This window comes from Scophthalmus maximus, chromosome 11 (genome assembly GCF_022379125.1).
Source record: "Scophthalmus maximus strain ysfricsl-2021 chromosome 11, ASM2237912v1, whole genome shotgun sequence".
Classification (NCBI taxonomy): Eukaryota; Metazoa; Chordata; class Actinopteri; order Pleuronectiformes; family Scophthalmidae; genus Scophthalmus; species Scophthalmus maximus.
In genome coordinates, this window is record NC_061525.1 from 9,316,849 (window position 1) to 9,343,975 (window position 27,127).

Below are 27,127 nucleotides of genomic sequence, written 5' to 3' on the forward strand. Positions count from 1 at the left end.
TTAGACCGTCCAGAAGTAGACATGGTTATTTTACATAATTGCTAAAGTGTAGTCTTAATGAGCGACCCTGAGATGGAGAATTTGACCTCTGTAAAATTGTCCGGTAATTCAGTGGAGCTATTCACAGCAGATTGCTGAGAGGGCCTGATAAGTATCACACTTTGAAGAGGTGCACACTGACCTTCCCCTATCAGTAGAAACAGAAATTACACTACGAAAAAAAGAAAACCACACACCAAGTGTGATAATGGTTACGAAATAACTAGACTTGTACTCCATAGGTTCATTATGTAACTAATATTTAATAATTTTCATACAAATGTTAATTCAAGTTACCTTGTGTTCTGACCGGCTCCGACATGGGGCTCGGGTCACTGAGGCCCTGGCTGTTGACTGCTCGTACCATGAACAGGTAGATGGTGTTGGGGCGGAGACCTTTGACAGTGAACTGGGTGGTTTTGACATGGTCTGCTACTGTTTGCCAGCTGTTGCTCACTGATTGACTGTAATCAAAGAGAAGAACGTTATATCAACACAAATATTCCCACAATATTTAGGCGCTACATTATAGTGCATGCAAGCAAATCGAAACAAAGAAGAAAAAAAAGAGAGATATTATACTCATACCCACAATCCATATCTTAGTAAGACTACTGTCTACAGTGTGCAACGGATGGAAGTTACTGCTACAACAAACCTGAAGGCTTCAATGACAAAGGAGGAGACCGGCGAAGCTCCGACCATCCCCGGCTGCCAGGACAGAGACACACTGTTCTTGGTGACGTCAGTGACCTGAGGTTTTGATGGTGGGCCTGGAAGCTCGTTTTCATCATGGTTCTTTGTGACCAACACGCCACCTGATTCTGAATGGATGGAGAGAAGCAGACAGAAAGATAAATAAAGTTGAAATAACAGGGTTTTTTTCTGTACATAACAACATGAAATCATTGTGTCATCTTGTACCTTTGACTTGCAAGAAAGCGCTCCATGATGTTTCACCGCTGGAGCTGGTGGCCACACATGTGTAGATCCCAGAGTCTGAAAGCTGATACAAAGTAGAAGACACATACATACTGTATATGAATAAAACCAAATACAGACACACACACACAGCTTGATGATGCAACTAATGGCACTTTTTATTGAAAGGACCATTTCATTTCACACATTCTGAAAGCACGATCAATGACTGAATACATGTGATCTTTCGCTGACACACTTAAAAGTGATGGGGCGACTTCACGAGGCTGCCTCGTGCGGGGCAAATTGTGTGTCATATGTGAGTGCCTCAAAGTGCTGACACTAATTTCCTAATGAATTCCATTTTCCCCTCACCACCCTTCCATCACTTTTCCAACCCCCCTTATTCCTCCACTGTCCTGCCGACCACAACAAAGCCAGGCTAATTAATTTAGGGTGGGCTGCTGGAACCCCCTGGACCGATGACAGCTGGCCTGACTCCCCATCCCTCTTAGGAACTTTGGTTGTTTGTTGGTTTTTGTCCCTGTGCCTTCCTTCCATTTATTAAATAACATGTCAGTGGTCGGCAGCTTCATCAAGCGTAATAGATATTCCGCTGAGGCCTCAGAGTGCGGAAAAGAAGATGTGAGCCTTTTAAATCTAATCTAGTCTGAGCGTGTATGTGTATACGCACATGTGTATGCAGCTCTAAGTGCATACATGTTTCTATCCTACAGCTGGAGTCCATCCAACCTTGTACAGCTGAGCCCGTGCCAATAAGTAACGCTGTCAAAAAAAAATCAATGCTGCCAATTCATCTCTTTAAGGCTCTTGCTCATCAAAGTTACACTTAAGCCACGGCCAAACTGATTTCACAAACCCTGTATGCGGCAGTGTTGCATGATCATACAAATGCATATCACTTAATGAACACCTTCAATTAAGATACTCACAGGCCTGTGAGAACTCAAGAGAAAAAACAGAGCGGTGAAAGGTGAAGCAAAGTAAAAAAGGACAAGGAGAAAAACGGATACCTTAATGTTTTTGATCTGCAGACTGCCCAGCTCCTGCAGAGACATGCGGGGGTCCTTTCCCAGCAGACTGTCCCCATCCTTCAGCCAGCTGATGGAGGGGATGGGGTCTCCTGACGCCTGGCACTTCAACAGCGCCACACTGTCCACCCCAAGTGTCTGATTGGATGGGCCTTGGCGAATAATGGGCGGCGGTCTGTCTGTGAGCACTGCGGAACAAAGACCAACATGTGAACATGTGTATCGTTCTCGAGCATTAAAGTGTCTCACTATAGAATAAACTGAGTGACACGGCTGATCATAAAATGCGCAGGGGGTGGATGTGGTTATCTATCGTAAAGTGGACTATTTTCTCTGCAGGTCTTGTAATTGCACCGCAGAACAATGATCATATCCAGTATTTCCAGGAAGAAGGGAAAGAAAAGCTGAGTAGTGTTTTCTCGTTTCATTGATGTGGCGGATGGATGCTAAGCAGTTTCCAGTTACTGCCTGGGTAGCCTTATTTTTATACACTACTCTAGACTCTGTGGTACAGTTTGGCAGTGAGACTCTTGCCCATTGACTCAGTGTGGTTCAGATAAATACTTCATTATGTGCAGTGTGGGGCACAATAAAAGGTCAATCTCAACTGCGATATGTTACTTAAAAACCTATCATATTCGTATGAGGTGTAAACAGGAGAGGAGACAACATTTTTTAAAATGTTGTTCTAGTTCAGCTCGTTGGACGGATTCTTATGCTGTGATGAATTCTGTTTACATGAACAAATTCATTTATCATAATGTGCCAAAAAAACCCTGTGGGTTCCTTCTATGAAATAGTGGATATGTCAGAGGTGATCTCAGAGAGAGTTGGCACTCTAGCAGTTTATATATTTAGAGTTGAATAATGTGGAGTCCCCCTGGCACCACAGAACCCACATTAATTAGGAGGTATGGATTAATGATGTCAGACCTGCGGGGGCTAATTACCAAGTCTACCTTCATAACCTTTCAACACATTATTACACCCTCCGTTCCACCCCTACTTTCTCTCTGGAAGCTACATCTGACAAAAGGAAGTGATTCCAAGCGATACACTTATGCTGTGGTACGATTGCCCCTTGCTTTGAGGTCACCTAAGGCAGAAAGAAAAGAGCTGTGCCGAAAACATTACATATTATCAGCCACATGCCAACTGCAGCACATCAGTTTTAATAATGATATTTCACTTTTTTTCTTTTTACTTATCATTATTCAAATACAGTGGTGTGAACGAAGCCTTTTTTGTCTCATAACTACATAGCCTAAATCATGACGTGCTTCCATGTTGGTTAATGAAAAGTTTAAAGTGATGACTTGGGAGCTCTCCTTATCAAGAGAAGACAGTGAGCTGGATTTGACAGATGCAAGCGCACAAGCGGAATGCACTGCTCGGCCCTCGGACTTTATGGGTCTGATGAATGTGTGGAAGGCATGTGAGAGTGACAGAGGGAGGAGGCAAGGCTCGACCGAAGCCTTCGGTCTCTGGATCAGGAATTTCTCATTACAGATCTCCTTGAACTCCACAGACTGTTGTCAGGGTTCGGGGTAGTAAATCACATAAGGACTGCAGCAGGTGTGGCCATGACCTCACCCTGGCCCCGATGTACTCTTCCCTCATCTCCCTGTTTTGCTCTTAGACCTGCCTAACAGCCGTCTTGCTAACATGTCTTCTGTTACAGGAAAAAAAGATTTTGATCGACACACATCTGATACATTAGATACTTGAACATCAAATGAAAGAGTTAACTGCTGATAAGCCAGAGTATGTCTGTAAAATGTGATGTTGAAGGGACACACCAATTCTGTTCCTCTATCTGACTAAATCTTGTGAAAAGTGATTCGTTGGTGCGTTCAATCTTTCTGGTAGCAGGCACTTCAGTAGACTTATGGATGGCCGTCGATCTTGCCATCACAACACCCACACCCTCGCAGGACCACGTCATTCATCCCACAGAAAACCGTAGTCTCTCACTAACTCAATCACTTTCTCTGCGTCTCTTTCTGTTGCCGACTCAATCACACACCTACTAGCACCTCGCCCACTCATCATGATACTCAAGGGCAACACTAAATTTCCTTTCCAAAAGAAAAAGAAGACATTTTTCTATTAAATTGTGTCAGGCAAAAAAGAAGAAGAAACAAATAAAGATCATGGAGCAAAAACACAGCTACTGAAGGTCATGGGCATACTTGGATTCCTTAAACCAATGCTCTCTTTTTTCTTGCACGTGGAATAAAAAGAAAGAAAAAAAATGATATGTTCTCGTGAACCAACTGAATACATTCAAACTAAAATCAGATGTCTTCAATGTTGGTATATATAGTTTACTTGTAGAAGGGTAAATGTCTACATGCATATAGGAGAGAATCAAGCAGTGTTTGTATCCACAGATGCGTCAGCTTCACCAGATTTGTAGTGTTGTGAAGTTGTGTGCAATATTGTGCTGTAGTTTGCCGTAGTGTGCTGGCACCGATGAAGGTGCGCGTCGATTTCCCCTCACCATCTGTGACCTCCAGTTGAGCCTTGGCGAGGATACTGCCTGCAACGGTCAGGGCCTGGCAGATATAGTAACCAGCATCAGCCCGCTGCACAGATGAGATGGTGAGGTCTCCGCTGGGCGACACTGAGAAGCGACTGCTGGGCTGCTGGGGTTGGTTTGGAAAGAGCAAATTCTGCAGGAAGACGAACAAACAGCCAATTAGTGAGAACACGGAGCCAGTACAACCTGGAAACATGACAAATCGCTCACACATGCACACTCATCGGCGCCAAACTCACACACATACAGTACTGTCCACACTCAAATACACACAGATCAGACTCTCTGGCTTTTGTCTGAACAACTGCATCTATCACTTGGTTAACCAACCTCACAAACTGCACAACCTGTCCACAGTTTGATGATTTGGTTTCATACTTATTCTTGGGCCAAGCCAGAGGCTCCACTGTGCTATGAAGGCTACTTCTTCTGCTCTTCATGACTACTTTCCTTTTTGCTTCAATTCCACAGAGGTTTTGAGCTACTCAGTGTTCACCACATACAAGTTGAAGTTGCACAGAATATAATACAGTTTGCAGTTGTTTTCATGACGTTTTCATGCATTATGTAAAGCACTTTGAACTGCCTTTATCTAAATAAACCTGCCTTGGCCAAAGAAAAAGGGATAATAAATCCTACACATTTATAGTAAATATGCAGGATCAGAGGATTAATAACATCACCTCTATGTTTTTAATTTTCTATCCCCCTAACCCCTTCTATTTTATATTCCTTCTTCATCCCAAATGTAACCAGCAAATACATTAGCTGGATTTAATTACACCTAATCGCTTTAATGCAACAAATTGTTGTTGGTTATTTTTGGCGTTGTTGTTGATTTTTTTTTCCTTCTAATTGGGCTCTACACATTTCCAGCACATGAGATGTACAGTGCATTATCCTCAAGAGTGTGAAAAGGGCCGTTCTGTCATTTAATTGCTGCATTTAATTAGCTTTAATTTGTTCTCTCAACAAACGCCTGCATACCTTTCATACGTCAGTGTGGTTGAGGCAGAGAAGTGCCGAGATGGAGAGGATGTGCAACTGCTTGCGCAAAGGTGTTTATGGTGCATTCATTTCGAAAGTCTCATCTTTAATGACAATGTGAGATACACACCAGATAAAAATCTGAGCATGTTCACAACATTACTCAGTAGTGAGTCATACGTTTAGGTCACCTTTGCAAAGGGGCAAATTAGGTGAGTATCACACAGAATGTTTGTGTGAACATGTAGCCGTGTGTCTTCCTTCTTCACTCTTTTGAGAGGACTTTGCTGTAACTGTTGGCCTTTGTGTGTGAGTGTGTTTGAACCTCAGCCAGAGCTGAATCATATCTCTGGCTCATCTACAAGCCTCAACAGGCTCCTAATTGGCAGTGTTCTTGAGTGGTGTGAGGACACCCTGGTATTTGAATGGGTTATCTGCTTGAGTGAGGGATAGGATCGTTCTTATCAGTGCAGGGTCACGGGAAAACCGATTAGCACTTTGCCACGCACACTGTCGTTTGACGGCTCCCGAGAACAAAGGTACGTGTGTGTGTGTGTCTCTGTTGTAAAGATACTGACGACAGATAGTGTAATTTGAAGGACTGTGTTCATATGCTGGGCAGGAGAATATAAGCACTCAACAACTGTGCATATAGCGAAGGGAATCCAAACAAAGAACTGAGTGTTGATAACACAAAATGCCCAGTAAATAATGAAAGCTGCCTGCACAAGAGAAAAAAAAAACTGACATTTTTTTTTGGTTGAGTGAGGTTGTCTGCCCTTACCTGACTTCCCTCCTTCTGCCAGAAGACAGCAGGCTGAGGGTTTCCTTTGGTTTCACATGGGAAGGTGGCAGTGCGGCCTTGAGCCACAATTTGGTCCCTTGGACGGATGACGAACTGGGGTGCAGCTAAAGTCAAAGGGCAAAAAACACCAGCATTAGCAGACCAGTCATACAGGGTGAGGTCAAACATCAGGGCTGTGGGTTTTCAAGCAAAATCAAGCAATATACCACAAGGTCAAATCAAAATGGGAGTCCTGTCCAGAGCTTCCATGCAGCGTTATATCCATCAATTTGCTCTCTAAAGGCTCTGAACAGAGGGAGAACAATGACTGTTACAACTATCACTTCCATGGTAACCATGTTGGCCATTCATCCAGCTGAGACTGAGGCTGAATGAATGACAGCCACATTGGCATTCACATGTGGAAGTGCCTTGGTCACAATCATGGCATTTAGCTCTGAGACGACACAAAGGCACAACCATGCCCAGGAAACATCCACCACTACAAACAGGTATAGACACACAGGGCCAATCGTGAATTTTCACATGTAAGAGTTTAATCTGCATAACAAGGCCTCTCATGTAAAAGTCAAAGAGAGAAGTGGCTTGAAAAGCTGATCTAACTCTAAAAGTCGGAGTGTGAAGCCTTCTCGGTCAACATTCACGACTCCGTCGGAGCCAGAGCAGTTGTCACACGCTCACAGGCAGGACCGAGTGAGACATTTCTGACCGACAACTTGACAGATGCAGCTCGCTAATAAAGAGCGAAGAGTGTGGAGATTAGATACAAGCTCGTTTTGGTGTGCACCGCCGTCTTTCTTCAATCCCTGACAGCAAATCAGGGAGGATTACTTTCACGACAAACTGTCCCCGCATTTTCACATGAGAAAGCAACATTTATCATGATTTCTTTTTTTAAGAGGACCATAAACAAACGGAGGCTGATAATAACGGAATATGGAGTGCTTGCTTTCCCATAGCAACCTCTGATTCCAAGTAAACAAAAATAAGTGTTGGGAAAAGATGACGTGGCATCCAGCATGGCGGCAAAATAAAACCTAACCAGCCTTCATATTCTACATTAATAAACCACCTGTTAAACAGCTACAGTGTATAGTCACATGCAAATCCTAACTGTGACTACAGGATATTATTACAATTACCTCAAATATAAAATTAGAAAATCTGAAAATATCTGAACTTTGACCTGAGGTAATTTACTGCGCGACACAAGACCTCTGCTTGTTTATTCTGCTTGTCACTTGGGGTCCCTTGTTGCCAAGTGCCATGTTTGCAGATAAGATAAAGACGTCAGTGAGATATAGGAGGAAACATGGTTCCTGCAGAGATAACGAGAGTCAACAAATTAAAGGTTTCAGCCGTAAGCCCAAGTGAGTGCAGACAATGGGTAGTAGAGGCTATTATGTTTTGACAAACATGAACAAAATCAGATTGTTGTGGAATTGTATGACAGATGAAAAAAAAAGATGAATTGAGAATTGTTGCAATGCAACATCTTGCATTCTTTGTTTCGTCGGATTTCCTCTCGCTGACGAGCCAGCTGGTTCCAGCAAGCCCAGACTCTTCCCATTTGGCTGGTTCCTCCATGTAATTCCTTTTGGGGGGATGTGTATTTGTCAAAGATACACACGTTGGGAATGGTACAGATGGCTGCAAATTTACTGCCTTTCCGTTTGGCCTTCTGCAGCTTGGATATCTCGCGGCTCTCACAATGCTGGGCCTGATACAGAGCTCTTAAATCATGCTCTGGCAAGGACTCGGTTCACTCCCATCTCTGCTGTTCCGTCCCACACACTGCATTACTAATTACTGGCTAAAAATAAGGCCTAACACCTTACAGTGTCAGACTGTCACCGTGCTGCCCAGGGCCGTCCCAGGATCAGGATTTCCTTATTTCCCTTCTTACCCCTCCAAATTTATCTATTTACACTGTCACACAAAATTGAGGTCTATGAATGTTTTTGAGGTTCATAACTGGTTTTTGCTTGTACTGATGATTGTTTACAGCTGGACGTCGAAAACGAATTATTAGGGTGGTTTTCAGAAACCAACTAAAAAAAATAAATCTATCTGTGAATCATCATTATTGTAGCCAATGTTTTTTTTTTACTAAGATATTAAATAAATGAAGATGTTTCCTACTGATACATTTTTTCTTTACTTAATGTTTTCTCATCCTTAGTTTTTCCTGGTAGCCTGGGTTTAATCTCGGGCTCATCATTCTATACCAGCGGCACTATTTTCAATCTCCCTTTCCACCTTTTAAATTACGTTAAAGAATTAATTGAATACTTATGGGGGGATGCTTTATAAGGAGGAGGCCCACAGAGAAGCATAGATCAAAAACTCAGACAAATCAAGAGGAAGTCAGTGTGTGACAGTTTCACAGCTTGGCTCAGAGCTAACTCACACTGGCCCCTGTTTTGATTCGGAGACCCTTAATGACATGTGAGAGGCTCCTTCCTGTCCCCTCCTAAGGAAACACATGATCGGGGGCCCATATTTAATTCATGACAAGTCACACCTGCCTGGATAGGAGAAGGCTCAGCATAACAGCAGTCAGGGTGAAAAGAACAAATGGTCAGAGAGAAAGACATCCATTCGGTGCACCCAAACTCTGAAGCATTTCTTCTTCGTATAAAAAAAAATCCCACGTTGAGTCATATTTTATTCAGAGGTCGACAGCAATTACTGTCTCTTCCCACAGGCAGAGTGAATGTGTAATTTCCTCCATCTTCTTCCAAGCTGAAAGTTTGACAATCACATAACAGCCAGTCCTGTTTTGGCAAACCAAAGTCATGCGACTGAGGCATTGTCTGGGTTTTTCTGCCAGCCAAGCCTGTCTTGACACTTCTGCCATTCTTTTCCTCTCCCTTCCTTTGTCCTGGTGTATGTTTCTGGTTCCAGCATTTCTTTTGTGTCTACTCTCAAAGTCCCACCTCTTCTCCTTCTGCCCATTTTCACTCACTTTCTCTGCTAATTTAATATCTTTAATGTATCAGATTGGGTTCTGCCCTGACCTTCTCCCCATCTTTGGGGAAATAAAAAGAGATTCTCGGCTCAGTGTTGTGGGACTCAGAAGGATAGAGGCTCGTCCAAAACAAACAGATCTTAGCTCTCTGTTCCAAAAATCCACAGATGGCCTCAAGACTTGCAAGTTAAACACGTCCTGGACCATATGAGATGAGAATGTCTACGACTCTCAGACTGACAGCTCGCTCGCTCATCGTAAAGGACATCTAGGTCTAGAATCTCAGGAGCCTCAGGTTCAGAGCTGCACTGGTAACAGGAACATTTGAGTCATTACAATTGATAAATCCGCGCTGTGGCAAGTTGTCACTGAAACCGACACCGGTGACGTCAGCTGAGATCAAGTCATAACAAGAGAGACCATCTTGTGACACCGCACCAGCTGCAACACCCATCAACATCTTGATGTTCCGACCCATGAGTACTCACTGTTGATTACTCAGAGGTCAGAACTCATACGTTGGCCCACACCCATCTTCCAAATGGGCCTCCATTTTGATCGCAACTACAAGCCTGTTTCATGGCTGCGGACACATAAACAAAGTACTAGAAACCTACAAAAATTAATATATTAAACACAAATAATCAAAGCTATAATGAATTAGATCTCCATAAATAAAGTCATCCCCTGGATCGTTGTTTTTGACTTCTTGATATATATCTGATCAAATCAAGAGACAGACCTAGTATAACAGGTTTTTTGTGTTAGTAATCTAACTAATAGTCTCCACAAACAATAAACACAATTAGTAAACAATCATTTAGAGGCTACACAATGTAGTGTAACACGTGTGTCAATCAAACACAGTCATGTTACAGCAACGGTAATTGATTGTCAAGCAGTCAGGTGCAGTGGTGTGTATGGAGAGGGCATGCAGGATGGGATCAAATCAGAAGGATGGGTACTTACCGACAGGGCGGGCTGGAGACACAACAATGGAGGAGTGGATACACAACAGAAACAAATCGGGACGCAGACACACAAACACGTAAAACAAAACAAGAGGAACAGAACAAACATAGCAAAATGAGACAAAAAAGAAATCAAAGTCAGAACGAATGACATGTTGTGTGTTGGGGCCAACACATTTCTGGCACAGGGAAACATGACAGAGAGGATTCAGTAGCTTTTGTCCGTTTTTTTTTTGTTAAAGCTTCTGTTTCTCACCCCTCTGAATGAGGAAGGAACTTTGTGCAATTGCAAACAAAATCTTTGTGGGGGCAGGCACTTTGCTCTTTTGAGACAAATATACTACTGGATCTTCACTGCTTGCATTAATGAAATCTAACATTCTACGGGTGATCACGGGCGTGTCTATCACTAGTGCTGATGCACAGGGCTGAAAAGAGAGAGCAAGAAGAAGAACGGAAGAAATAAAGATGGTTTCAAAGACAACATGTGGGTTAGAGTCAGACATGTGGGACCCTGAAACCCCCACAGTCTATCCAGAAGAGTTGATGCAGGTAATGGTTTCCCACTGTTTTCTCTGTGTTGCTGTAAATGTCTTCACTGTCAAGTAAAACACAAGGATGCTTCAAAAAAATGGTTAAAAAAGACAAATCAGCCCAGGAAAATGTTTTACCTCCCTCTGGCCCTCGCTCTAAAGCGCTCCACTGGGACCTTAAACACTTGGGTTTAATGGGAAGAAGGGTGGTGAAAAGAGGGAGAATTATGGTTAGAATGTTTTTATTAACCTTGCAAACCCCAGGTGTGGGACTGGCGGCGTGCACCAGTAATCTGTGAAATGGCTTTGCTGACTTGGTGGTTTCAGCGTGGAGGGTAGCGTGGCTAGCGGACCACCACGAGGGTGGAGGGGGGTTGTGTGGTAGAGTGTGTCGCCACTGCACTTGGAAATGTAAATAATTAAAGAGATTCATAGACTGTCAACATCTCTCTCAGCTGTGGGAGCAGCATTCTGGATTTCCATTTGTGTAAAGGAGACCTTGCGGAGTAAACTGCCAATCTAACGCTTGCTATTGGTAACCACAGTGGTCCGTGGCCCCTCTCTGTGTTGTGTGCTGGCTAATGTGAAAAATAATAAGGGAAGGAAAGGTGTTTCATACCTCGGACTGTGAGAGTGGCGGAGGCCTCCAGCTTCCCCACGCGGTTTTCTGCCATACAGGTGAACATGCCCTCGTCGTTAACGGAAGCCTTCTTCACTCTCAGCACATAGTCGTCCTTGTCATACTTGATCTCATACCTGTCAACAAAAAATGAAACATCATGAAATTCAAGTTGCCCAGTCAGTGTTGAATGCAAAAAAAAAAAACTTAAGGGGAAAAACATTAACCCTGTGACAAAGATGTGTTTCAACACTCCAGCCAAGCTTGTTGAACTGCGTCGGCAGCAGCCATGAAAAGTGTGTTCCTCCTTGGAGAGGTACACACAAGCACAATTGTTCATTATGACAAATGGAGACTGCAAGGAGGATCAATTATTCAACAATGACACACGGTACATAGAGAGCTGTGCATTCAGTTGGAACCCACAAAACCTGTTCAATATTCATGAAATGTTTCTCTCCCTCTCTCTGTGTGTATATTTCTGAATCATATTCAGAGGTGTGTGTGTGTGTGTGTGTGTGCCTTTTTTGCGACTACTACATGTTCATGAATGTATGTTTGCTATGATTCTATACAGATCTGCACCTGTATGTTATTTTTGACTGACTGAATTGATATAGCAACTACACAAAGGAAAAGTTGGCCGCAATTTCAATTCCACTGCAGGATTCAAATGTTTGTGTTTCTGTGTGTTTTAACACGTGCGCTCAGACCTATATGAATTGTATGGCAGTTGACAGGAGGGGGTGATGCTGGTCTGGTTTGTTGTCTGGGTCTTGTTTGCTCTGTAATTGAAGGGGCCTGACAGTGAGTAAGTTGCGTGGTGGGGGGGATGGTGGGGGCTCTGTGATGGTGGTCTGTCAGCCTGACACCCTTCTGCTGTCCACAGTCTGTCACTCACAGACACTGAGAACAGAGTTGAGATGAGGAGATAAAGGGCCACTCTGCTGGAGCTTGACACTGTGTTGACCCTTTAACGCCATCCTGACCATTTCTATTCCATTTGTGAAATACTTTACACTATCAGTGTGCAGAAAAATGAGACAATATTGGTGAAATTGGTGCAGTCTGTGTTGCCTTTCGCCATTCGATGTATGCACTGCAGTCTGCCACAGTGTCTTTCTTTTGATACTACCACTTCGAATCCACAAGTCAGAGTTTTTTTTTTGTTCACAATGGGCTTTAAATATCTTTTTTTATTATAGTGTATGCCTCTGTGCCTTAAAACCCCAACGTCGCAGTATAACAACTGTTAAAAACACATAAAAGAGCAGCGATTTTTCCCAACACAGACAAACTATACTGAGAGATTGAAAATGCAGTCACATAGTGGTTTGAGAACAAACTGTGTTGGCCACGTTGATCATAATGAAGAGATATGCTACCCAGCTACAGCGGGGCTCTTTTATGCTCTTAAAATGGCTTCTGGATGACAAAAGAGTGCTAAAGGAACTAAGTACATTAGGCTTTGGCCACACATATATAAAAAAAAGATAAGGATTAATGCAAAGATAAAAAAATGTATTAAACTTGGGTTTTGTACATAATATAAAACCGTTTACTCTGGATAATATATTTGATAGTTAGATGTGGCAATAAACTAAGAGGCAATTCTTTCTAAAGTGACTTTAGTGAAACAGTACGCTACGGTCCATTTCCCCTCCGAGGGGGAAAGACCCCTCTGCTCGGCCATCAGGTGTATTGATGGCTGCTTGCCACTGGCAGCTGGAGAACTAATCTGTCCTGTCTATCCATGTCTTACTTTTTTTTTTCTTTTTCGTCTGCTGTTATGACATTTCCTGAGCAACCATTCAAAGGCAGCTTTATTGAAGCACATTCCTCAACTCCGACTGCCAGTTCCACCTCTCCACACAGGTACTTAAGGAGCCATAATGATTATTTGACTGAGTCATGACTGAAAGCTTTGTTCTAGGGAGAGGGGATGTACAGTTCAGGTAATGGTAGGGAACATGAATAAAGCATTTATTCTTGATTCTAAGTGAGTGGCATCCAAAGGAATGAGGACATCACCTTTCGGGACAAGCCTGCTGTCAGATGAAGGACAAAAAAACAAGCTAATAAAAATTAGAACCTCACATACCATGCCTTCCAGATAGGATGGTAGCACAACATAAACTCCTCACTGGTGAGTTGAGAGAGAGAGAGTTGAGACAAAATTGTGCCTGGCACTCTCAGTTAACCAATTCCAACCAACTGGGCTTTAACAATGAAGGAAGACAGTGATTCACTTAAGACAGTTTTTCTTTTGCTTTGGGTTATTTGATATCCACTGCAGTCAACTATAGTTTTTCTGTTTTTTAACGAGATACACAAGGGCACAAAGATGATCTACAGCAGCCTTCCCCTTAAAATAATGTAGAAACAAGACTTAACATGTACACAGCCATGCAAGCAGCTCTTCGATGCTGCACTTACCCAGCATAATACTTTGAACAAAATGCTACCATGGTCACAGTTTCTGAACATAAAGTTCAATGAAGCAAAGGAATTAAACCCAAAACAACAAACTAAAATGTTGTGGTCTGATGTTATAGAAGGGGATAGGGATTTAGCCTCTCTGTACAATGAATGTCTAAACCGCATTTCATGGTAAACCATCCGATAGATGTTGAGACATTTCCCTTTCCAGTGTGACAGTGGCACTTAAGTAAACAAAATTCATCCTCTGAGGACCAAGCATGAGGACCAAGGCAATTGATTTAATAGATTGGGATATTCAAATTAAGACCAAAGTAATGGACCCTCTGAGTGGAAGACAAACTGACACTGACATGTAAACAGCCATGCAAATAGCATGGCAAAAGAGGATAATGACTTGAGCGGGTTAATTTTTCTCTAACTATGCGGAACACAGGAGGACGTTGCTGGCAAGCTGGCAGCAAATGTATAAGTCAGTGACTGAACAGACTATCTCCAAACATTACAACTCACAGGAGGGCTCACTTTCCATAACATCGATTGCACCTCGATTTTGATCTTTCACTTGAACAGGCATGAAAGCTACATATATTGTGATAACTTGTTGAAACACAAACAGTACCGCTGCTGGAACAGGTTCCAGCAGCCATCACCCCACATCTGAGTGCCCACGTATGCACTTACTGGACAACACGCTTATTGTTTCTTTTGCCGTCTCTATCAGTCTCTCAAAACAGAACCTCAGGCTGGTCCATGACTTATTAGAGGGATACATAAGCCCAATCAATCTGTAATCAGCTTCCTATATGGAATCAGCCTGGATGACAAGATGAGTGGAAATACTCAGGGATAAGAGGTAGCTGTGGCCACACACACACACACACGCAAGTACACAGAGCAGGGGAACAGTAGCTCTTTATTGCGACTGGATTGGAGTAGAGCTCTGTTCTCTATAAGAGGAGGAATGTCATTGGACATGTAGAAGGGCTGGAGAAAGGATAGAAGAGCCGAGTTCCCCCTGCCGGATTCTTCTTCCCTGTCGAACAGAAAAGGCGTGCACACACACACACACACACACACACACACACACACACACAGAACAAAGTATACAATCACCCAACACATATCCACACATGTGCAGAGTCATTCACTCAAGCGGGGAGATGAGGAGTGATGGGAATGTAAGCAAATGCCAAGACGAAACAGAATTTTTCTGGGTTGTCAACTTGATGCGTTTTCTGCACAAGGAAGGTAGCAAAGATGAAAACTTTATCCGACACACATTTGAAAAATCCCCCGATCATCTTAAAGGACTTGCCTTTAAACTGTCTGTCAGAAACACAGTCACCGACGCGCAACCTCCCGACTTATACAATTCACTTACATTAAGATAATCTTATCTCTTGGTTGTGAGTGAATAGACTTATCCACAAAACGACTAAACCTGAGAGGATCTTATCTGCCTCTCCTCTGTGTACGAGTGATCGAGGCCAACTGTAGGCAGGAGGGTTGTGCGCCAACCCTGAGCACATGAGTCAGGCTCAAGTGCAGTAAAGGGCTAACTCTAGCCTGGTCTCTGGCTTTACTGCTCTGACACAGTCTCCTCTCTCTACTCCATTTATTCCTGACAATCTGATCCAATCTTACACCACCTGACTGCTGCTTTACGTCATCCTGATCCAAAGAACTGGAGTCTATCTATTCAAGCCTTGTCACCCATACGAGGGAATCGATTTGCAGCTATTGCTTCTCATCTTCCTTCTTTAAGGCACTTAGCCAGAGCTCCACTCACTTCTCTCATGGCCTAGCGGAGTCAGGGCCTTCCCAACAGTTTGTCATGCATTCATCACCTCATCCGATATTAACTAAAGATCGGTTTGGTAAGATTTCCACTCAGTGGCTAGGTTGTTATATATCCTAAATTTATCCTTTAAAGAGTTACTTTTACCCATGACCACAGCAACAGTGGCGGCAGTGCAGTCTTTACTTTGCCAAAGTGGTTTGGAGCAGATGAAATGGCTGCACTGGAACATGCTGCAGATATAGCAGGAAAAAAAAAGAAATGGCAAAGTACAGTTCACTGACCGACGCCTGGAAAAACACAACCACCCTCACTTATGAACTAATGTATGGCAGAGAACTGGACGTAGGGTTACCTTCATGCAAACCGATGTGGATGTGAGTGGAGGCTTCGATCAAATCTCATGTCAACACGTTATTGCATCAGTGTTGACTCCGCGTCTGGAGTCTGGAAATTGTTATTAGATCATACTGTATATTCTGACTGGCATGTAAGCATTCATCACTTAAAACTATGTAGCTGACTATGTGTCATATGTCTCTACCAGGAAATAGAAGTGGTCATACACTACTCCATCCACAAGGAGCTGCTTTAAGGCTACAACCCCCTTTATATATATGTTCTTCATCTAAATGTACAGAATTTAAATATAAGCTAGTATATTACTATTAAATACATTACATAGGGTATATGTAAAGACTGCTGTTGACAGCAGCAGTGACTTCTTTCCATCATGCATATTTCTGACTTCCTTTGATTCCACTCTCCAGGCTGCCAAATGGAACTGACTGGTGTAATTGAACTTGCAGCATTAAGATTTTCCATTTCGAGCTCAGAGAAGTTTCTCTTCTTGGATGAATTGCATTAACTCCCGGGGTGAGGCACGTAAATCAAGGGGGGAGATATTTAAATGACGATTCTTTTCAGCCGCCCCATTTATCAATGACCAACCATTCTTAAGCAGTGGAAAGTAGCCAGCATTTTCTGCTTGGATCTGCGCTGGTTTCTACGTTAGATTGATAAATGAGGGCTTATTTTTCTTATTGCATTTGTGTATATGTTTGTGTGACGAACAAAGGATACGAAGGATAAGAAGATTCATTCATGAATGTGAATGAGAAGCACTGATACATAATATATTTTATGTATGATCGACTGCGGGTTTCCTAATTAATGCGAAATCAAATTTTCTATGTTCCATATATGTAAACTCAAGTATGATGGTATTGACAGAAATCGGTGTCAATATGGCCAAATGATAAATTATACTTACTATCTCACCACCACCCTAACACAAGCGCTCTCATAAATACCAGATGTATCCACTTATATATCAAGGGAAGTAGTGGAGACAGGAAGCATAGCCTGCTGTCTTCTTTCTGCTGAGTTGCGGAGGTGAGAAATCACTGAAACTGGATGGTCAGCATAACAAAAGGCGCTCCTGTCACACTAGCTTTAACAGCTCTCTCAAACGGAGTGACCCACACACCTCTAGAACACACTAACACACATACACCACGGAGGGATTGAGTCAGAAAGGGAAGCATTTCTGCTGAATGTTGCAGGGACTCTACGCTGTGGAGGTCAACAGGGACAGGGGGGTAGAATACAGATGGACTGCAAGACCAAAGGGGCTGTGATAAGGCGCAGGAAAGGGCACAGGGTTCCAGAGCAAATGAGGCGGCAGAGGGAAACCAAAGGACGGAAAGACTTGGGCCACATACTGAGCTGGTGGGCGGTGACAGATAACGTACTCTGCCTGTAGTCTTTTCACTGGGATTCAGAGACTAAAGCAGGACCTTTTCCATTTGGAGACACAGCTCTCTGCCACTTCTCCCCTGGCTCTCTGATGTGGGAGCAGTTAGTCTGCAGAGATGCCTGACAGACGGCTATTAATCGGATACTGATATTAATCCAAATTGTGACAAATTCAAAAATAAAACAATTTGTAAGAACTGAGTATAAGCACAACCGAATTTGGAGGTCATAAACTGCAAATATATGGAAGAACATGTTAATACACCATGTACTGTAAGTCTAGAGTCTTCCTGCTGCTATCCAGCTGCTTGGAGACAGATGCCAGAGATTTTCCCCAGGGAAGACCCACAACTCCACCCTCTGAATCTAATCGTATGTATATTGGTAAAAGGAGCGAATCTCTTTCGTGCAGGACTTATTTCTCTAGGGGAGGTTGGGTGATTTTAATTTTACATGTGCTGGTCAGTGATTTTAATCCTGCCCGGGGCAGGATATATTTGATTTTCCTCCTTTTACTGTAGGTTATAATTAAAGCCCCAATTTCCAACTATTGTTCTGCGCACGACTCTGGTCCTTTCATAATTTAAGTCTTGTCCAATGAGAGACATTGCGTTTTATTTCTTTAGCTCGATACGCAGTTTAGAGCTCTGCGTGACAGTGGAAGCAATTAAAAAAGTTTTTTTTGTGACCTGTTGATAACATGTAGTCTTATTATGGAGCCCACATGATGAATAAAAAAAAGAAAAAAACACCATTACAGGAGCAAGAACCTGCAAGATCATAAAATAGGCTGATCTAATTTCAGCTACTGGTAATTATCATGTCTTGGCTACTCTCGCCTTCCAATAACTACTTTAACGTGTAGTAGGGGACTAAATGTGTTTAAGGCTATCGCCTCAAAGACTTCAGTCCTCTCCTTATGTTCGATGAGCATTCAAAAAGAACCTTCTGATAATTTGATAACATATTAATAACAATACAACTAAAAAGCAATAATACTTTGAAACTCAGATGTTTAATTCAGTCCAAAAAGGCGAGTTTTACAGCAGGCCCCTCCCCCTGTAATATTAATCCCATCCGAAAAAGGTTTATGTGAATTTCCTGTAAAATGGTCTACAAAATTGTGCCCCGAAAATAAGATTAAAGTCTAAGTACTGAGTCATTAACTGAATTGGACTCCATAGTGTGCAAAGAGGAAATATGAAAGACAGGGCTTTAAAACTCGGTAAAACAGCCAGAGTGAGGTGAAAAGAGCAGTAATGTTGTCTTTGTCCCCTAATTGAAACCATTCTTGTGTTGTCTCTATCTCCTGTTCTCTCCCACAGAGACTGGAGCCAGTGCCATCCTGGCGTACTTTATATCTGTGTGCCAATGTCTGTGTGTGTGTGTGTTTGCCTGGGAGGCTACCGGAGCCACTGAGCATATTAAAGACCTGTTTACTCAGCTGAGGCTCCATTTGCCTTCATGCTTGTGTAAAAGTTTCTCCCACACAAAGACAGAGGCGTGCACAATGTGTGCACAATGCATGTAAAGGGAACAGCAAAGACAAGTTGAAACAATCTGATGTTGAAGAAGAAATGGCCTCACTAAGTATCTCTCCTTCTATAGCTTATCATAATAACAAGGACAGTGTAACCTTTCCAGATGAAGAGCAAACAAAGACCACCCCGGCTGCATATAGAAGTGCTTGATCTTTAGTCGTCTTTCATGCCTTTGGAGACGACCACCACCGCCGCAGCTACAGAGGCCCACCGTGTAATGTCACGGTGGCTGTGCTACTGTAGTTCTTTTTATTTCTTCCTCTCCAGAGCACTTACCGGTTATCAAACTGGAAACTGCTCTTGCATGGAATTTTAAACAGTTCCCTTGTCAGTCAGAGAGAAGCCATGTTTGACTTTTATTTAGTGAGGATAAGAAGTAGAGAAAACAGGAACAGATCGTCATTCGACAATACGAAGGGTTATTCATCCTGGCATGCAAACAAAAGCAGCAGAAATTTTAGAATTAGAATATCACAGGCATTCACGCTTGCTCTGTGCTTCAAAGCAAAATTGGAGAATTAAATATAGCGAGGAAAACATAAGTTCTCCCAGTGTAATTAGAAACGCTGCAATATTTATCGTTTATTCATTTTGGCATTATCTTTTTCGTTGGTTTGGTTTCTTTTTCCATTTTCCAAATCAGGCCAAACTTCAAAAGGGATGATACAGTTAGCAAGGACACCTGCACATGACATGCATCCTGTTAATTAGTGTACAAAATGAACTCACTTCAAGAGCCAACTCCCTATCAGGGACATGAGTGAAATACTTTTATGTGTGTGCTTTGGCACAGAGCTCGTGGCCCACCGCCCAGTGAACCAAATCCTTATCAGACGCAAACAACCCGCCCACACTCAGCTCTGCAGCTAGCCTTGAGAGATGTCAGGTCTGCTGAGTGTATGCTTTATGAGGTGATCCAAGCAGTGTGTGACTGGCCTGCCGGCTGGGGACCCAAACTGGTCTCTTTGAAGTCCACTGCCGACAATGACAGTGCTGCTGACTGCGAGTCCAGTGACTCACGGTGGAGCAACAGGCCGACACACGGGACCCGACAAGAACAGTATCACCGTGTCATCTGTGGCTTTTTCACTGGAAGTCAGACAGTCTGAAGCTGGCAACGGACGTAGCGCGCTTCTGTAAATTACAGACCGCTATTGTTTTGTTTTTTCTTCCTTACATAAGTCTCTGTTTCTGCAAGTATGAGTGAATTCGTTTGTCATGTCAGAGTAATTGTAAATGTGTAATGTTTCTGAGGTGCCTGTGCCAAGATTTCCAAGATTTCACCTGAAAGGCTGCACCTGTACGCAGACTCTCAAGGGCCACGTCTGCCGTCTCTTCGTATCTCCTGTCATTCTTTCTCTGTCTCTTTTTTTTTGCTCCTCTTTTCTACCTTTCAACCTCCCTCCTCCCCCTCACCTGTCACTCAGTTTTAATTGTCTAGCTCAATATCTGTTTGCTTTCATGTAAAGCTCTTCCCTGACACAAGACCATGTCTATTCCTGTTATGACGGTGCAAGCTGTTTTCTGGGGCACCCAGGGGTGGAGTCATTTCATCCAGAATGTGTAATGTTTCCCAGTGTATAGACTAATAGGGCTATTTATTGCCCCCTGGCAGCCAAGCCAGGTTGAGAGCTGGCAGTGGGAGTTATCATTAGTGTGAAACAGTCAGTCAGACTGACATTGGTGTTTCCACAGCTCCTTCGCATTAAGTGCAGCCTGTCACATCAGTGCTACACACACCGGTATGCACAGACGAAGACAAACACACCCAAAACCGGATGCTCAAGATGGGAACTAATCGCATCACTGTCTTAAGAACTTTTCTCCCCCTGAAATAGAGGCTTTTTTGATAGAGCTGCTTACCTCCCTCGAGGGACATCAACATCATCTTTCCTCCAGCGTACATTGGGTTGGGGGTCTCCTTGTACCTGGCAGCGAAACTCCACTGTCTCCTCTTCCAGGACAACCTGGTTGATGGGCCTCCGGAGGAAAGTTGGTCGCTCTACAGACGGAGACAGGGGACCATATCAGTTTGTGACTATATTATTCCATAAGAACCTTTAATAACCCTCCAATACTAAAATGTAACAACTCATATTCTTTTCATTTGCACTCTCACTGGTCACTGATTTTTGTTCCCAAATGATCATTAAATGGTCAAAGAAATATAGCAATGGAACTACGGCACTGACTCAACACATAACTGGCTCCGTTGACAATACAGGAACTGAGAGGTTTTTTTCAACTAACAGTAAATGCCATTCAACTTCTTGACAGCTTAATGGCGAAACATGAAATATGATGTACAGTTCATGTGTTTCAGATTTAGTCAGTGAGCAGAGAGTCACAAAAAGCACCATCATCAACGATTCAAATTTGACTGTAAAAACACATGCCTTGACAGTGTTTCCACTTGGTGTTCACAAGAGGGTTGAGCATTACACCGTACTGAGTGACGTAGCAGTTTTTTTCTGCTACGTCACTGAGGGAAAGCAAAGCGTTTAAGGGAACTGGAGAAATAAAACTTACCAAACACTGTGACTTGTGCCGTCTCGCTGTCCCGTTCTCCGACCATGTTGGTGCCCACACAGATGTACATGCCGGCATCACTCTTTCTTGTGTTGGAGATCATGAGTTTCCCTCCTCGGATCTAAAAAATAACAAAATCATTCAAATCCACAGATGATACATTTATTCATTGAACACATTTCCCCAATTTTCTCCTCTATTTCTTTTCCATGTGCTGACTTTCTTTCTTGTCAGACCATAAGCCATCACAAGTGCAGAAAACAAAGCAAGGATCCCTCCGTGGCATCCTACACATGAAAACATGAATCTGTTCAATGGGAGACCAATCCAGAAGCGAGGTTTGTATGTGCCCACACTCAAATAGCAAAACATCTTTGACAGAAAAGTTCTTCCTAGTCCGTCCAGTTATCATTAAACAAGTAAAGTAAAACTCACAGTGATCCTGTCATCCTTGTCATCAATTCGCACTTTGTCCTTCTTCCAGTAGATGGTGGGTTCAGGATGGCCTCTGGGAGGAACACACTCGAGAATGGCTGGCTCTCCTGCTGCCACCACCACGTCTGTGGGGTTTTGTCTGAAGTCATCTCGCAGCACTGTGGGGGGGGGGGATAGGAGGAAACAGTTCAGGAAGAGTATAGTTTTGTCGTAGAATTTAAATCCACATGTATCTTTTCAAATGTCTTTACATGTATTATGTTGTGTGTACAACACAGTGTGAATGTATGCAGCATTCATTGTGGCTATTCAAATGAGGTGCGCTGCCTCATCTGACTAGGCAAGCACAAATAGAAACTAATTGGGGCTAATGGATGTCCCTGTGGAGGTAGAAGAACAAACAGAGGCAGAACGCCCCGAAGCCTGGTGTCATTCACATGTGAGAGGGTGCAACACTGGCATGTACACATGCTCACGCTTACACACAAACAGATGTGTGCCTTCTCTCTCTCTCTCTCTCACACACACACACACACACACACACACAGTGGGTGGTCTGATGAACAACTGCGGCCCTGTATGTAATCGCCCTGAGGTAGGCCTTTCATCACAGAGATAGCCTCTCACCCTGCATAGTGCTCAGTGAAACACACAAGCACACGCACGAGCACAGAAATGTGAGTGACAAATATAAACGCAAAAGTACCAAACTAACTGTTATTAAATGGAATCCTAAATTTAGTAATCAGAGCTGAATACAACTTCCATACTGTTGACCAATGAACATAAACAATAACGGTACAACGGTTTAACGGTACAAACAGGGGGTCGCTCCTGCTCTCCCGCTGTGTGTACTCAAACAGGGCCATCTCCATTTGATCTACAATAAATCTAATCCGTGGAGTAGCACTTTAGGAATTTCAGCTTCGGCAGTGTGTCCGTCCATGCAGCAGCGACGGACGCGTGCTGCCTCTAATGGATGAACGGACTGAGCTTGTTGGAGGATGTTTGAAGATGCTTGAAGGGGGCTAAATTAAGGGCACCTCCACAGGTTCTTATGTAAATTCCATGTGGCACAGGGGACAATGGCAGGGAGGGCCGGGATTATTAGAGGGGATAACTGGTCCCTGCGGTCCAGTCTTCTCTCATCTCTTCATTCACTCGTCGTACTTCGCTCTACAGAAAGCCGAACGGCCATTGTCTTCTTATTTATTTATTTAGACCAAGGCGAAGCTGAGAGGAGTAGTAGGGGGAAGCTTTCAACCCAATTATCCTGGGGATGTACAGGGTACAGAGAGGGACTATTGTGTGACATGAATTCAAATGGAATCTTTACACGGGGCTGATATGAGAGAATACAAAAAGAGGTGGAGGTAGAGGTTTTCTCTCTCTCTCGCATGCAAGAATGCCCTCTAATCTAAAGAGCTAAGGTAATTAGCCAGCTTCAGTGAGGCAGCCCCCCCCAGACCAGGATGGGCAATACAGCCACCACCACTGGGCTCTCCGTATTTGCATTACAAACAGAAGTCCTGCTGTTTAAAATCATAGCGTGGTTCGGACCGTACACTGCCTGTTGTTTTCAAGATCACATTGGATTTAATTGCTCCTTTCCAATCATTGCTGATGGCACCCACGGGATTTTGTCAGAATCAATTCCACTGAAACAGAGCGGTGACAAAAGAAACACTTGTTAGGTGCATCATTACGGTGCTTGTGCCATGCTGTCTTATCTGATCTGATACTACACAGTGCCACACAGTACATGCATCCCTACACTGCAATCTGAACAAATACACAAACGTGGGAAAAAAAGAGAAGAGAAACAGGAACAGAGTAGGCACACACTGTAGCAAATAACACACAACATTCACACACTTGTAGAGGATGGGATCAACACTGGGTTACAAACTGCTACAAGCAAACAGACAGATGACACAACATTGGTCAGAGGATTATGCCCTGTGTATTGACTCAAGGCCCGCTAAGGCCAAGACTCTGAACAGATACATTTACTAAGTAAATGAAAGGAGGGGTATAATCCAAATACACTTACATCCACTATCTACAGGCGTCAAGGTCACCTGCTACAGTCAAAACACACACTCAACTCAAATATTCATCCCCTCAGTGAAAAGTCTGCCTCGCTCCACAACAGTACGAGCATGCATCTCTCATCATGGTTGCCCAGAGGCTTAACTACAGTGGCTGATTCCAGACATGCACTCAAGTCCGGACATTTCCCTTAAATTCTCTGGAGGGGCTGCATGTGAGAATGCAAATGTCCGCAAACGCTGCTCCAGACACTTTCCAGAACTTTTCCTGCCAGCCCCCCCAAATAAATTTCCCAAAACATATCCGTGTGAGCCCATGTGAGAATGTAGCAGGAAAATGTCCAGAAGATTCACAGCAAGCGAATGGGCGTGGTAATGACTGTAAACAAAAACTGTCCTGTCTCCTTTTCTTGTTGGCGTGAGCGCGTCTGACTTCAAATCTCTGTCAATCTCCTGCTGAGTTTGTCACATGTGAAAGGTCAACTCCGCAAAAATGTCCAGATCAAATTTTGCAGGGTTGTCCTTTCACATAGTTCATGTCTGAAAACAGGTTACATCAGGGCTATCGCAAGGCAAGCGAATAATTCTGTATTAGAATCATATCATCACTATTTTTTCCCCCATCTGTTAGTCAATGCGAGGTGCATTCGATATGAGTGAATCATTTGGTGGGTCTGTGTATTTGCTGCCAGAATCTGATCTCTGGCTCCGACTCTGAGGCCCTGTAAAGCCTCCAGGCCTGAATTGGCCGACAGACGTAAGGTAATTGCCTTTCTATCCCCATGAAACACTCGACTCTTCTTCCACTGAAAACATCTCACCTCCCGTGGAGTTCCAGCGGGCCCCGATCTTCGCCGTCTTGCTTACTCGCTTATTAATATTTATATATATTTTTTTTTTTTACATTTACACCTCTCTCTTGGCAAGTGCTACATCTGTCAATCTGGCTGCAGGCTAAAAAGAACCCATATCTGAAAAAAAAATATTAATCTGCCTTTGCCTCTCATATCGCCTTTATTTATTTATTTCCCCCCAAATATCAGAGGAGTGGGTTGATTTGAATGAGGGAGCAGCAGGCAGGGGGCAAAGCATGGCAAATTTGCCGCTCCTTCAGCTGGCACTGTTTCAACACCTTGAACTCGGAGGGGAGGGATTCAGGTTGCAACTTGCACTATGAAATTGCCCAGGGGTTGAGAGTGGAAGTCTTTGCCAAAATAAAAACGCAGAGGAGACGCCCACACAGCTACTTTGTAAACCAGATTGTCCTACATTGGCATAGGGGGGGGCGGGGGGCAACAATTTGGGAGGTCTGTGGGTTTGCATGTGTGTGTGTGTGTGTGTAGTAACCTAAAGCAGATTCAAACACAAAAAGCAAAAAAAATAATAAATCAGCCGGATGCAGATACATGACAGCACAAACACCCGACATCATAGCGCAGGGGTGGCAGGGCAAGGACAGGATGAGGGGAGATATTTTGTACAGTGCGCCCTCTTCTCCCACCTGAGATATTACTCACTGGAGGGTGACACTGCTTGTCGGTAAGATTAGTGGGGAGCCTTGACTGAAGCTTCCAGCCAGCATACTGAGATAAGTGCTGACAAACACATTCACCTACAGGAGCGAAGCCAGCTTTGGTTCACAAAGGTTGCAATCGCTGCCACAACACCACAGACTGATGTCTAAAATCATTTTTTTTTTCTTTTCCCCTCTGTTTTTGACATCCACATCACTTTGATAGACGTTCAACACACACACACACACACACACGCACACACACACGCACACACACTCACACACAAACTCGACGAACTGCGAGACGTTCTTAAAAGCTGCAGGGCTCTGTATCCTTTTCTAATACCGCAAATGTGGATGTTCGTGTATGTTTGCGGTTGTTATTATTTTCCCTCCCTATTTACTGCAGAAAAAGACCCTCCGTGCTTTCACAGATATTCTCCTGGGTCAAGGGGCTAAGAAACAGCGAGAGAGATTACAACAGCTACAAGCCCGTGGCCAAACCTCAGCAGGCAGACCCACCACCTTCTCCCCACACTGATTAGAAAATAAACCATGCACACGCACGCACACGCACACACACACACAGACACACACACACAAACACGATGAGCTGTGGAGAGGTAGCTCCAAGCTATAATATCATTTCATTCAAGTGGTTTTCGCGCTTCATCCGGCAGAGTGCTATTACAATAACGCCATTTTCAATTCCACCCTTAGAGAAGAGAGACAATATATATGTCACTTGACAAAACATACCAAACCCACTCTATGTGGTGTCATTGGTGTTTTGTATTACTGTTGACGCTGAGGGCAGGAGAAGGATAATGCCACACTTTATAATACTGCACTGTGAAAGGAGATGCGGCCCATTTGTCTGGATGCAAGCCTCCTTCTCCAGCTCTGACTCGCTCATTTGCCCCCCCCCCCCCCACCGGCCAGAGCTCACCTTTGCCCTCCCGTCCAGATGCAGAAATTACCCCCTCAGCAGGCAGGCAAGCAGCAGGTTCACACATCTCCCCTGAATTCCTCCACTGAGGGGTTGCGGGTCAGGCTAGGGAAACAGCTGCAAAAATATGGCTGTCTGGCAGTGCCTATGGCTGTACCTCCTCTGAGAGAGCTGAGTAGAGACTCTCATCATTAGCAGAACTCATCACCATCTCTCTCTGTCTGTCTTATTCCCTCCCACCACCATCGGGGGTCATTCTCTGTCTCTTCTTTCCTACAATCTTCCTCAGTTCATTTTTTTTTGTGTGTTTCCAAATCCCACAGCGTTGCATCTTGCCCCCTCCACTTTCTTTCAATGGCTTGTCAGTGCCCCCTCTGCACTGACTACAGATGAGCTTCTGCAGATGAAGCCATACACATGCACACGATCGTTCTCCATAGACCATGGCCAAGCCTGATATGATCTCCACGGCCGTTCTCCCTATCTGCAAATCCCAAGCTAAGGGATTGTAAATAACACTGTCACTTTCACAGATAAGATGCAGGAAATATGGAAAAGAGTGAAGGCAACGAGAATCATTTGGCTGGCGGGGATATCGCATAGTGGAGGGGAATCACAGGTGGTGATATCATATGAAATGTGCATCTTTAATAGAGCCTTAGAGGGACTAA

At 43.6% G+C, this 27,127-nt stretch overlaps 1 protein-coding gene across 17 annotated transcripts in view; it reads right to left on the bottom strand.

Annotated features, from left to right (window-relative positions):
- The window catches only part of robo2 (roundabout, axon guidance receptor, homolog 2 (Drosophila)), a 287,075-nt gene that overhangs the window by 36,220 nt on the left and 223,728 nt on the right, over positions 1-27,127 (bottom strand). For 12 of the 17 annotated variants that reach the window (XM_035623147.2, XM_035623148.2, XM_035623155.2 and 9 more), the window contains 11 exons: positions 21,944-22,101; positions 21,509-21,629; positions 20,843-20,981; positions 11,441-11,577; positions 10,287-10,298; positions 6,326-6,450; positions 4,516-4,687; positions 1,995-2,200; positions 964-1,045; positions 698-863; positions 337-503 (listed from right to left, as the gene is read on the bottom strand). In XM_035623147.2, the coding sequence (XP_035479040.2) occupies positions 337-503; positions 698-863; positions 964-1,045; positions 1,995-2,200; positions 4,516-4,687; positions 6,326-6,450; positions 10,287-10,298; positions 11,441-11,577; positions 20,843-20,981; positions 21,509-21,629; positions 21,944-22,101 (1,485 nt within the window). The remainder of the gene's footprint in view (positions 1-336; positions 504-697; positions 864-963; positions 1,046-1,994; positions 2,201-4,515; positions 4,688-6,325; positions 6,451-10,286; positions 10,299-11,440; positions 11,578-20,842; positions 20,982-21,508; positions 21,630-21,943; positions 22,102-27,127) is intronic. The other 5 variants (XM_035623157.2, XM_035623162.2, XM_035623152.2 and 2 more) reach the window with 1 other exon arrangement.